The following is a 13454-nucleotide window of genomic DNA, read 5'->3' as shown; positions in this document are numbered from 1 at the left end:
GTTCAGGGGTAAACCGAAAATGGCATCATGGAAAAATTGGGTCCATCGGCTATGCCACTTTTCCGAAGTATTAAATTAAAAAATATATATTATATTATATGTACGCCTTTGAAATGTGTTACTGGAGGCAGATGCTGAACATTCCATGTACCGCAAGACGCACGAATATCTCTATCCTCAAAGAGCTGACAGTTTCAGAGAGGCTCTCTACAACGTGTAGAAAAAGGATTCTTCCCTACTTTGGCCATATTGTCAGGTAGGATATGGAGAGTCTAGAGAATCTGGTAGTCACCGGAACAGTAGAGGACGGTCTTTCATAGGACATTCAGATCAAATTAAAGAATTCACGGGATCGTCCCTAAACGCTGATTTCAACTTGGGACATGACCAGGAGGAGTGAAGGTGGATCATCCACTGCATTCTAGATGATTGAAATGACCAATATTGAGCAAACGAAAAAGAAGAAAAATTTCAAGAAAAGCGGCTCAATGTAAGTAGGTAAAAAAATGATTGCAAGGATCCTACACCACCAACAAAACTATCAAGTTGAATAATAAATAAAGCAAAAATCCAAGCTGACAAAATACATCAAACCCTTCTGTGGCGCGTGTGAATATTGACTCCACGACAATCCAATCGTTTATAAATCGACGGCAACATGTGTTATGCGGGATAAAAACGTATCATGTTGCTAGTTAGATATAAAGTCGATGTTGATCTGCCGCGACTACCTTCGGACAGTCAAAAAAAAAAGGTTGCGTGTCCCTGGGGTGACGTATCAATTTCGTGAATAAGAGATGTGTCGGCTACTTTCGATTGATTTGGCCGCTCGTGATAAGCCGTCCCAAAATTATTGAGCAGGTGAGTTATTTCCCAAAGGAGTTGTCCCACAAATTCTCATCAAACCTAACAAATAATATCAGGAAAATATATACATACAATGCAGTATATATGTACCTACAATATACAAACGTAAGCGAATATCCATATTTTTAAAAAATCAAAAGTTTTGAAAATGACATTTGGACAAATTAGTTACAAAATACATTTCTTACGAATGACTGAGGCTAGGAACTTTTGCAAAAAGCATTTTTGAATTAAAATTTGTCTTCAAATCGGGTCCATCGTTTTGAAACACTCTCTATATATGGATAATTACCATGGGGTGATCACTGTACATGGAATATTATATTTTTATTTGTATTTATTATTTTTTTGTCTCACTATACTGCTTTCTTGTTTATATGTATGTATATTATTCTGTATGTGTGCCAATTTAAATACATAAATAAATAAATAGATAATATGACAAAATATAATATTTATACTGAGCTATCACTGTATGTAATCTTTGCACATAAAAATTTATGTTTATTTGCTATGTAAATTCAATTTTCAATTTACATCATTTACACCGTAGAGTGCAAACTTCATAATTTTCCAAATAATTTGTATTACTTTTTTCCGACCAATGAAATACCAGATTAATCCAATTTTAAAATTTAAAGATAAATTGATTTGAATAATTATTCTGAACACATTTTCAAGTATTTGCGTGTCAAAAGCGACATTCAATTCAGGCTCATGCCGGATAAAGGATGACACGGTTTCCCGCAATTCAGTATAGAAATTTCCCGACGGTTTTCCGCGATGTATTTTAACTCGATTATTATTCCACATTCGACGTACACATATAGTGTTCAATAAATAATGAAACGATTTTTTACCCACACATTTTTAAGCTTCGTAATAATGACTAACACGATCTACATACATATGTACATATGATCCGCTATATTTGAAAGTGGCCAATTTTCAGTTTTAAAAGGACTATTTCCGTTTGACTAAATTCACAAATTGCTATCACTTATTTTAATTGGATACGTCCAAAATCTCGGAAAAGCAGAGTAAACGTATTAAAGGCCACCAGTATTTAAAAATATTGTTAAACGCAGAACATTATATTTAATATTTTGCGAAATATTTCTCGAAATGAAGAAAAGTGGATGTGTGCCAATTTCAAATACATATAACGACTCATATATGTAATGACTTTGAAAAATATTCACGTGACGAATTTCCCCTCTCAAAGCATAATATTGTAGTCTCCTCGTATAAAAACGCAAATTTCACATTTTGAATGCGAATTGTAAATTACACCATGCATAAAAGTCGTGTTTTGTGCAAACCGTGTGTCCTCTCGAACATTTGACGACTCTCAGGCAAGTATTTTACAATGTTGCATAATGAAGTGTATTCCATATGAGATGTTTACACGAGCACGTACATACATACATACATACGTATTTATGTACGAATCTCTGTCTCGATATTTCATATATGAAAAATGTGAGAGATATTACCGTAATATACAATATGTAATAATATTCCACTCGTCGGTGGCGGTGTTCGTTGCTTCTTTAATAATTTCATTTTTAACCCTTAACTTTGTTGTTGGTATTGATTTTGGACTTTGCAAACATTATTCAAACGCGCTCATTTTGAATTTAATTAATTTGAAAATAATTTGTCGTGAAATTGAAGATAGGCTTTAGTCGTATCTTTCAAAGAAAAACTTTTCGAGGTTTAATAAAGCTTTCATAATTTTGGCAATATTGTTCTTTAATTTGAGGAAATTTCCCTAAACTTCTTCTCTTGCATTGTTTTCTTACATTTCGAATATTTGAAATTCAGTTTTTAATTCAAAATAAATATAATTTCTTTATAAAATTAAAACCCTGCAATCGTATACAACATGAATGGAATGGATTAATCATTGAACTGAATATTTTTTCAAGATTTAACTAATAATCAAGATAAAGCTGCTAGTCTGATATTTCAACACAATCGCTATTTTTTCTTAAATATATTGCGTAGCATTTCAAATATAAAAAATCAGACTCGTATGAATGCGTCTCGGCTTTGTTTTCAAAGAATCCTATATATGTAATATCTACATATTTATGTATGTATTTACATTAGATCGGAGCGAAACACGCGAATTTCGGATTTTCATCTATGGATCTAATAGAAAACTTTAGTCGTATCAAGGTAACGTTAAACAATCAATCATATTAACTAATCGATTTATCTCGACAAAAATTTTAGAAAAGTAGGTTTTTTTCATATATCTCTTTTTAGAGAATGGTTTCGATTTTTTTGCTATTTAAAAAGAATAAACACTCAATATTCACACATTCAAGTTTATTCGGATCGATCATGATAAGTTTTGACTGGTAAACGAGAATTCAAAGTCGAAGTTTCACTAAAATATCCCCATACAAAGCACGCCGCGCTCGCAATGTGTTTGTATGACGGATGCGCTATTTTCAAAAAATCGTAATTTTTTTCGTGTTCCCGTGATTATTTTGAAAATAAAAGTCGTTAAGATCTGAAATAAGCTTAACATGAGATATTAACTATTCTCAAAAAGGATAAATATGAAAAAAACCAACTTTTTCGAAATTTTAGTCGAGATTAATCGATTGGTCATTGAAAACTTGAGATTAAACGATTGGTCATCGAAAAATCATTGTTTAAAATCAATAATTTTGTTTTATTTAACGTTAATTGGAAGAAAGTTTTCCACTGGGTCAATCGATGTTCAATCGAAAATTCACATTTTTCATTCCGACATATATATATATATATATATATATATATATATATATATATATATATATATATATATATATATATATATATATATATACATATATGTACATGCCGATAAACACATATGTATATACACAGTGTCTTTGAAATGTTTTTATTCCCCAGTGGTTTCTCGTTTGCTTTCTAGAGCGAAAAGAATGCAAAGTAGAAAAGGATAATGATTTTGGTGGATAAGTTGGATTTTGACGATGGTAATATTGTCTCAACAACTACCGTCAGATAAAACCAAAAAACGATTTCAATATTATAAAATCTTACCAGCGGCAAAAGACATCCTTCTTTACTATCGAGAAAATTATTCTTTATATTTATTTAATTTACGATTCCTCAATTGATAAACAACCACTGATCCAATAAGCTGCCAATAAACGATAACATATTTAACATGCAATAGATAATTTTTTGACCGTTGTATTTTTTGCATCAGCATGAGTTTTAAATTAACAAAACGTCAAATATAATAGAACACAACACTAACATAAAATTTTTATAGTGAGCGTATGTACATATGTATACATTTGTACATATATGTAACTAGGCGAAAAACATATCAAAAACATGCCATCAAATGTCAAAATTGAATTTGAGGTTATGCGCAGCGATGACAGGTGTCAGGCCGATAAAGCGGCGATCTGTCCGTTCGAATTCAAGTTATCAATATAATAAAAACGCTGTGAATCTACACGTCGAAAACGTATATTGAAAGCGTTTGTAATTTATGATGGATTATTTCAATGGAGGCTAACGCAACGCAACGCCAACGTGCTTCGCTGTCGCTTTTCCGATATTTCAATTCAGACTTCAAAAGGAAAACGTGCAGATTAAACACACACACACACACAAATACGAACACGCACACCGCTTCCAGATAATTGATACGACATCATAATAAAAGGGTAGAGGAGGGATGAGGATAAGACGTTGGGAATCTTTTGCCGGTCGACTACATTCGAAATTTTATTTGCGCTACGAAAATAAGGCAGACATCTTAACGAATAAATTATGTAAACTACTTCCACGTCTCCTCGTTCTGCGGCTAAATGTCTTATTTTATTCGTCTTCTTCTTATTTTTTCGTACTTCCATTTCGTGTGTCCGTCTCTGTCGTTAAAGAACCGCGCCCCTAGCCCTCTTTCTCTCTCGCTTCATTTTTTTCGTCATTTTAATCTGAGCCCCGCTGAAAATGCATTATGAAATATGTCACGTGTTTTCCAGCAAAGAATCGCCCTCGAGACACAAACTCGCATCCCTCTTTATCTCTCACTCTCTTGTCCAGATTAAAAGCCATCCCCTTAGCTTGTTTATTTTTCCCCTCTAACCGAAAAACATCAAATATTCACACTGTGATGTTTTAATTTTGAATGAAACAAGTCGGAATTTACTACAGAAATAAGTTTCACCAATATAACCGAATCATAAAATAAAACAAAAATTGTGACACATTTCTATTTTCGTTATTTGGGAAAAATCGACATCAAACTTTAGACCATTAATCTGCGTGAATTTGAACGTTAAATATAATACAATACATGAAAACGATCAGACCTCATGTACAAAAGTTAGTTAGTTAGTTTTAGTTTGTAAATGAGATCGGAAAGAGAAACGTCAAAAAAGTGGCGCTACAATCGGTGCTTTGGTCATAGAACGAATACACTATATCATTTTTATAAATATATTTTACCATTCATTATATAACCTATTAGTGAAATAAAAATATATATGAGAGATAATGAGATCCTATAATGCAAATTTTATAATTTATAATGTGAAAAAAATAAAGTTATAGGCATTTAAACAATTAAAATCTATCAAAACGAGTGGGAGGCGGAAAATTACCCAAACGTAGTCGAGAGCTTTTATCGAGTCGAGATTTTTTGAATTTTTAAACATGTTACTATTATATTATCTCCATTGGAGGCCAAACCTCGCAAAATGGCAAAGTTTCAAAGCGATTGGAAGAGTTTAAGGAAGGGAATGCGTAACGTTGTACAGAAACTAATAAAAACCTTGTAAAAAAACAAACAAACAAAACCTATCACATTCACAAAATATTACTTATATAAAATGTATGTACAAATCGCTTATTATACCTATATTAAACAATCTAAACTTTATTGTAAATAAAATAACTGAACAACTTATGGTTCCATTGGGCAATCAAGGTAACGGCAATCAATATATTTTCTTTCATTGTTTTAATAAAAACTATATGTTTAATCACCTTAAAAATATAGTAGTATAAGTTTTATTTTAAATGCATATATTATACATACATATGTATGTACGTATGATATAGGGACATCTTTCGATTTAGCGTTGCACATCATTATTTTCTGTTATTTCAACTCGAATCATCAACTTATTTATATTATAATGAACCCATCAGCTGACATATTATACTTATATATTTAACGAAATTATCTATTTTGCAAGGCCGCGTAAGTTCAGACATGTACATATATATATTACTAGTTGTTTTACCCGGATTCGCTCAGTATTTGTAATATAAACAGCTTAAAAATGGCGAATCTAATAGTAAATATTCTTTTTTTTTTTTAATAAATTTATTTAAATCGAAAAAAATATAATATTCAACCAATTGAATTGTTGTCATAGAAACTTTGTATTGTTTACGAAGTTCTCAAACAAAGATACTTACATACATACATACTAACATACAAAGTCTCTTTCGAAATTATATATTAGATATATGCAAATGAAAAGATCATCGCACCGTTGCAAAAACAAATAGAGAGAGTAGTTATCACACAGCGATGGAGAAAACTTTGTAAAAATAAACTGCAATGTTTCACCTAATAAGTTCGCAACTTGCACACAGCCAGTTGGCAACTCAAAACTCAAAAACCCGACAATAATGGTCAACTTCAGACGTTTAGAACAGTTGCCAAGATCAGAAACAACAGGTTGCACTCAACGGAGTCAGTTTCACCGCTGCGCTAGTGTTCTTCAGACAAACTTCGTAGACTAAATAAAATATGAATATCACCTCGAGTGAAGTTTTATTTGAAAACAAAAACGAAACTTTAATTAACTACATACATATGTGTACATACATACAAAAAAGTCAGTCGGCCCGTCGCTGTCAAACGGCAAATTAATATAGTGTACGGCCCTGGAAAGGTTCGCCGCTTCTGGTTCGCGTGCAGGGGCGTGCCGGCGGGGTAATATAAACTCGTCAAAACGCGTTACTTATCACCTATTAATTTCCCATAACGAAAATTACGCGTAGGAAGGAAATTCGATGCCTCGAAACGCGACGTACGCTCCCGGCCCAAATTAGGTCGGTTGGGCCCTTTGACAAACACCCCGCATCCAAGTCATTTCCATAAATTTATACACAATATTAAATGTTAAAATTAGGGATGCTTCTGAGTAAATAACACACGTAACAATATATGTATACATATATTGTTATATTACACACATGTATTATGTATATTGCTAGCACCCTAGGGAGTGATCTGGATTAATCACTATGTATGATTTTTTATTCATTTGATACTTATATAATAAATTATCATGATCTACAAAAAGTTTTAAAATTATTTGATTTTCACTTTTTCACTGAGACATTTAACATTAAATTTATTTTTATTTTAATAGTTGAATTTGTTATGTAAGAAAATTGTCACTTTTCATCGATTTAATTTAAACTGTTTTATAATATGTATATTTTAGAATAGTTTATTATAATTGGATAAAATTGAAATTTGTGTTAGAAAACTAGTTCATCTATTAAAATAATAAAAAATGATTGAATGTAAAACACCGTTAGAAGAAGTGAAAATCAAATCATGTTAGAAATGTTGTCTTATGTATGTATGTAAGTAAATCGTAGATTATGATAATGTATTATATTATTATCAAATGAATGAAAAATCATCTTAATTCAACAAAGGTTACATCGATTTTTAAATATATTCCGATTCGGCAAAGCTTTCAAAATCAAACATGTATGTACATATGTATTCAGCTTTGATTCAAACAGTTAATATAGTCACATGTAATATTGGACAACACAAGTCGTGAGTTCGTGATATTTTTGTGCAAGTACGATTCAATAGATACCAAAAAAGTTATATTTATTACTTAGTAATATTTACAAAGGATAAAGTACACCCAACAAATATCATACATACAGCATCGCTATAGGCTAGTGGCTAACGTGTAATGTTTTCAACTGAGTACTCTCGAGTTTATTCCCTGACCCGGGGCTGCTGGCCAGACTTTGAATATGTGACTCCAGGTCGATAGTTTCCTATCGAAGTTTTTCAATTTATCTGATTTCATTGAAAAGATTTCAAAAAATTTGTCCAATTTCTCTTGAAATTCGATTTTTCACCATCTCGAATTTGCTGATTTACAAAATTTTGCAAAAATTTTTGTCAAATTCATCCATAGATATCTATATGTTTATCGATGATTATAATTGGCCAGGAAGGCGCATGTATATATACAACGATATAAGTAAAAAAAATACGCAAAGGCGATCTATTTTAAAATATTAATTTAACAAGTCAACGCGTAAAGCTAACCATTCATTGCTCATCAAATTATAATTGGATATACGATACATATTTGATAATAATATATGTACGTAATTGTGTATAATAATAATCATGTGATGTTTGCTCATTATTTGCATCTCCGTATGAGACGTATTGTTAACCATTGCTTATACCAAACATATTAAATTTCAACATACCATAATAATAACGTTGTATTTTAAGAATATTTGCTTTTGTACTAATAATAATTTTGGCAATTGTTTGTATAGTACATATATATGTTACAGTAGAAGTGTATTTTCAGTTGTAATATGTATATTCCAACTGACGTTGTCAGTCATTCATATTCGAATACAATTCAACTACGTGGTACATTATAATTCTACAAGCGCAAATATACTTTTAACAATGTGCGCCAGTTGTAATATGTATAGGTATAACAGTTGCATTTTGAAGGCTCTGACGCTTTTAGGAATGCTTTAAAATTCCATAATACGTTAATATTTTCTAGGTATTACGAATAAAGGTAATGAGTACCGTATTACGATTGCTCTAAGAATGTGTTAAAAACAAAAATGTGACTTTCCAACTCTATTTACTAATCGAGTGACATTTTCACGATAACCGAACCTCTCCATCTAACCTGATACCAACTTATAGTTCAACTGTATTTTCAACTATTATATATTTTATCCAGTTGGAATGTAATTTGCCATATGAATCAATCAACGTGTGTTATACGGAATATATTCTAACTAGTCAAAATATATTACAACTAAAAATACACTCCAAATATAACGGTAGTTGGTACCAGGTTAGATGGAATATATTCCAACTGGTCACTGTATATTACGTACACTTCAACTGTACAACATACTATATGTTTACTAATATATGAAAAGGAGAGTGAGTTTGAGAACTAAAGCTAATGTAGTACGAGTATACTAATACAGAGTACACTGTATACCGATACAACCTTTTGTATATATTTAGGAACGTATTTTACAAAGTATGCATACAAGCCACTGCATGTACATATATGTACATACTAAAGCGAGGGAAACTTTCAATATGTAAGATCGTTCGGTTTTATGGGAAAATATGCGATTGATTAAGCACGCACGGGACCCGGTAGCTTCGTGCTTCCTTTGATCCCAGTTTACGGGGTGTTTTTTTTTTCACCGCTGAAAGGGGAAAAGCAATAATTCGCAGTATTGCAAAAGTTTTTCCCGGCACGGCGTACGACGGTGGCGTCTTCGCGAAAATGGAAAATAGCAATTTCACGGACGTTTTCCGACGAAGCGGTGAAAAATTCCGCAGCGCACGCAAACGAGCGTTAAGACGTGTTTTATGAAATCTCAATGGTTTCGACGATTCGAGTGCTCGAAAGGAAATAAATCACTATTACAGCAGTACTTCTTCTAACCAGTAAATTTTCAAGATTATCATTTAATCATCTTTTGCATCCAATCATCATCTATTACTGGATATAGACCTTTTCAACACGCTTCCATTCTTCACACTTGTGGCCTTCCTTGCACTCTCTTGAGCACCATTTGAATACTTATATCATCCATTTTTCATTCACTTATCTTGTTCATCTCACTTTTGGCTTTCCTTGCACCCTTTTACACTCTTTTGGGTATGATTCAAACAATTTTCTTACCGACCTATAATCCATTATTCTCACCCATTTCCATTTCAATCTATTGATTATAATATTTCAGCTCTAGTAATATATATAACTCATTTTTTTACATTCTATAAATGTAGATTACCAAAATATAAGTTATTTCCTTTATAAAGTTATGCGAAATACAATAAACTATACTATAAATACTAACAAGAATATTAATGTGTAAAGTAGATAACGATCACTGACAATAAAAAGCTTTATAAATAAAATATCAAATCTATCTATCACCTCGTTATAATAATCATACAACGTTTAACGTAAAATGCTAGTAGCAAGAATGGCGTAACTCATTGAGTAAACCAGATACTTCAAGCTTTGGCGTAACTCATTGCTTTCCAATCTCTCTTTTGAATATCTCAAGTTATTCAGCGTCTTGAGGTCCACCAATTTCTACAATAAAATGCTGCAAAAATATCTACATAGATGTCACTGTGGATGATATTGTATAAAAATGCTTGTATTATTGTATCTGTATTAGTACACTCGTCACTCTGGAACGATATGTAGTAAATGCGAGTTGAAATGTCCGATTGAAATAAAAAATAAAATAAAATATATAAAAGGTCACTTGAATAAATCTTACAAGAGATATACGTATATATGTGTATTTATAGTCAAAAACTCGATTTACAAAAAGTACCGCGTTTTTACTACACACATCATTACTGCTAAAACACGTTGATTGAAAAAGTCCTTCTTCATTCATTCATTCATTCATTCAAAAACAACATTTATTTGCCCAAACTCTAGATTTGACCCAAATATATGTACATACATATGTATGCATGTACTCCTTTTACTGGGCTATGCATTGTGTATAGTACATGATGCAATCAGCCATGCAATATTTAATCATCCAATATCATAGGTATCGTTACATAGTACCTACTCGTAATTTAATGTAACGGTTTAACGGTTATATAACGCTTCCCCTAATTTACCTAACGTGACGTTTCACGCCGTGAATATTCTATCACTCACCGGATGTGAACCCAGGCCCGTTGGGTGCAGTGCTGAAAGGGCCGCTGACCACCGATATCTCTTCCAGCTCGTGTGACCCCTGAAATTTACGAAAAAATTATTAATCAAATTCAATAACAACGTGCAGTATATACCTATGTATACATAAGACGGGTCACGTTAACACTTGCCGCAGTGTGATGGATAGCGAGTGACCAGGACTTATATCTATTTTATTTCTCCAAATATACTGAATGCAGGGTAATCACTCTTCTTTTACTTGCTACAAATTTGAGATTTTCTAATACACAGCAATAATATATATCGTTGAATAGTGCAAGACAGACGAATTGCAAAATATTCGTCAAATTTATACAATAGGTTGATGTAATAAATTAAATCATTTTTAATGCCAACGATGTTCACATAGCAAATCTATGAACATAATTAACCTTCGGTAAACCAGCTACATATGTACCTCAGTGGTAAGCATGTAATACTTTCAACTGAGTGATCATGGGTCCTTTCCCTGATCCAGTGTTGGTGGCCAGAACTTGAACAAATGTATATACATATGTACATATGTGAATACAGGTCGAGCCTTCCATATCCGAGTTTAATTTATCTGATTTTATCACAGTTTTAATTTCGAAACAGTTCCACCAAAGAGGGAAACCTTTCATATCTCTCACAAATTCGAGAGTATAATATCTCAAATTTGCTAGACAGGCCTTTCTGGTACATATGTATATACATACACACATATAAAATAATAAACAGTAACTCTGGTTTAATATTTTCATTTCCACAAAAAATATTAAGCACGGATATATGTATATACATATGTACATACGTTAAATATAATAGTTATACATTTAAACACAAATGCGAATATACATATTTTGGCTTCGAAGGCTTTAAATAACTAAGTACCTATACACCATTCCTCGAATAGATTAAAGCTTAATTTGAGGATTTTAAATATGTAAATAAAATAGCTGAAAAATAAATAAAACAAATAAATAAACTAAAATAGCCACACATAAAATAGCTGAAGAATCCACAAATCAGGCACATTCTAAAATGTATCCTGCATTATTTAGGTTACATTATAGTAAAAAAATAAATATTATATATACGTATATATTTTGGATCAATCAGTAATTGAGAATTTTGTCCATAGAAAATAGCAGCACAATAGATTCGAAGACTCCGAAGGACATCCATCAAAAGCCGCCGATTGTCAATATGTGAGAAATTAATAGCCGTTCGTCAACAAGAAGAAACTGTATTCGCGAAATCGCTATATCGACAACGATCGAGGCCGATGCATAATAGGTTCGGCTATTTTTAGCCAGAACTTTACGAGGTTAGGTTAAGTTTGGCAGAAGCGGAAAAAAAAGCGCACGACGGCCTCCTTCCGCACGGTTCAAGGTTAACCCCCACCCTCCCTGCCTCCCCCAACTTCCCACCACTCGGAAAACCCTTTGGCCTTCCCAAATTTCCAACCCCCTCCCCTCCCCTTGGTGCGGTGATGTAGAACATTAAATTAGAAGGGAGTGACGCGTGAAGCGGGGCAGATGTGGCGCAGGGCCGCCGCTAATTGTAGGAATTGTCGCAAAATGAGGCGAAAACAATAGTTCGTTTTTGGGGGTACGTACAGTCGCAATTTCGAGACGATTCATATTGTAATTCTCTGCGAGCCGATGAAGAAAATCCGCCCCCCGACTTTGAGGAAAATAGACGCCATTGTTGCCGTCACGAAAATCATCGAGTCGAAGTTCGAGTCGGCTCCGTGTCCGACGTCCAGATGAATTCTCTGTGGACTATGCAAATCAAGGCATTAGATACATTTACGAGAAATATGCGTAGAGGGTTATCAAGAATAGTTTAAAATTTAAAAAAAAGTATTTAAAAATTAAGAAATTATTTAAATCTATATTAACTGAATATTATTTGTATTATAATGTACGTAAAACGCGTTCTTAGAGCACAATCAATGGTGATATATTATTTCCATAAGAGCCAATTAATTACGGCAGCATTTGAAAGTTTACCGAAAATATAAAAATAATAATCCTTTATAATTGTATTATCTAATATATAATTTCGAAAGAGACTTTGTATGTATGTGTGTATGTATGTTTTGGTTCTTAGATTCCGTGAAGTTAAATTTAATACAAAAAAACAAATGAATATTCAAATAAATTTAAATAAAATAGAACTATTCAAATAAATTTAATAAAATGTTTACTATTAGATTAGCCATGTTTAAGCGGCTTACATTACAAATACCGAGCGATGCCGCATAAATCCACTAGTACTTAAAAGGGTTTTAAATCGTTCCAAAACTTATTAACAGTCTTTGTATGCTAAGACACCGTGAAAAAGTACAAAAAGTCTGATGGTTCGGAATTGAAAGCAGTAGATTTGCATAGCGGAAAAACATACTTTCCCGGCATTTTTGAGCCCAACCCAAGAGCTTTTACAAAGCGCGTTTAAGTTACAATATCATGAAATATTTTTTTTACTTTATTTCAATTGAACATGTGCATTCACTCGCCTTTACAGATCACTCGAAAGAGACGAGTGTAC

At 32.4% G+C, this 13454-nt stretch overlaps 1 protein-coding gene across 1 annotated transcript in view; it reads right to left on the bottom strand.

The window, feature by feature from the left end:
• LOC143917278 (cyclic nucleotide-gated channel alpha-3) overlaps nt 1-13454 on the bottom strand; it is a 155027-nt gene that overhangs the window by 134227 nt on the left and 7346 nt on the right. The window contains 1 exon segment of the mRNA XM_077438761.1: nt 10881-10959. Coding sequence (XP_077294887.1) covers nt 10881-10959 — 79 coding nt within the window.

Source organism: Arctopsyche grandis, chromosome 9, assembly GCF_051622035.1.
Source record: "Arctopsyche grandis isolate Sample6627 chromosome 9, ASM5162203v2, whole genome shotgun sequence".
In the NCBI taxonomy this organism is placed as follows: Eukaryota; Metazoa; Arthropoda; class Insecta; order Trichoptera; family Hydropsychidae; genus Arctopsyche; species Arctopsyche grandis.
The sequence above is the reverse complement of the archived record's forward strand: the minus strand, read 5'-3'. Positions and strand labels throughout refer to the sequence as shown.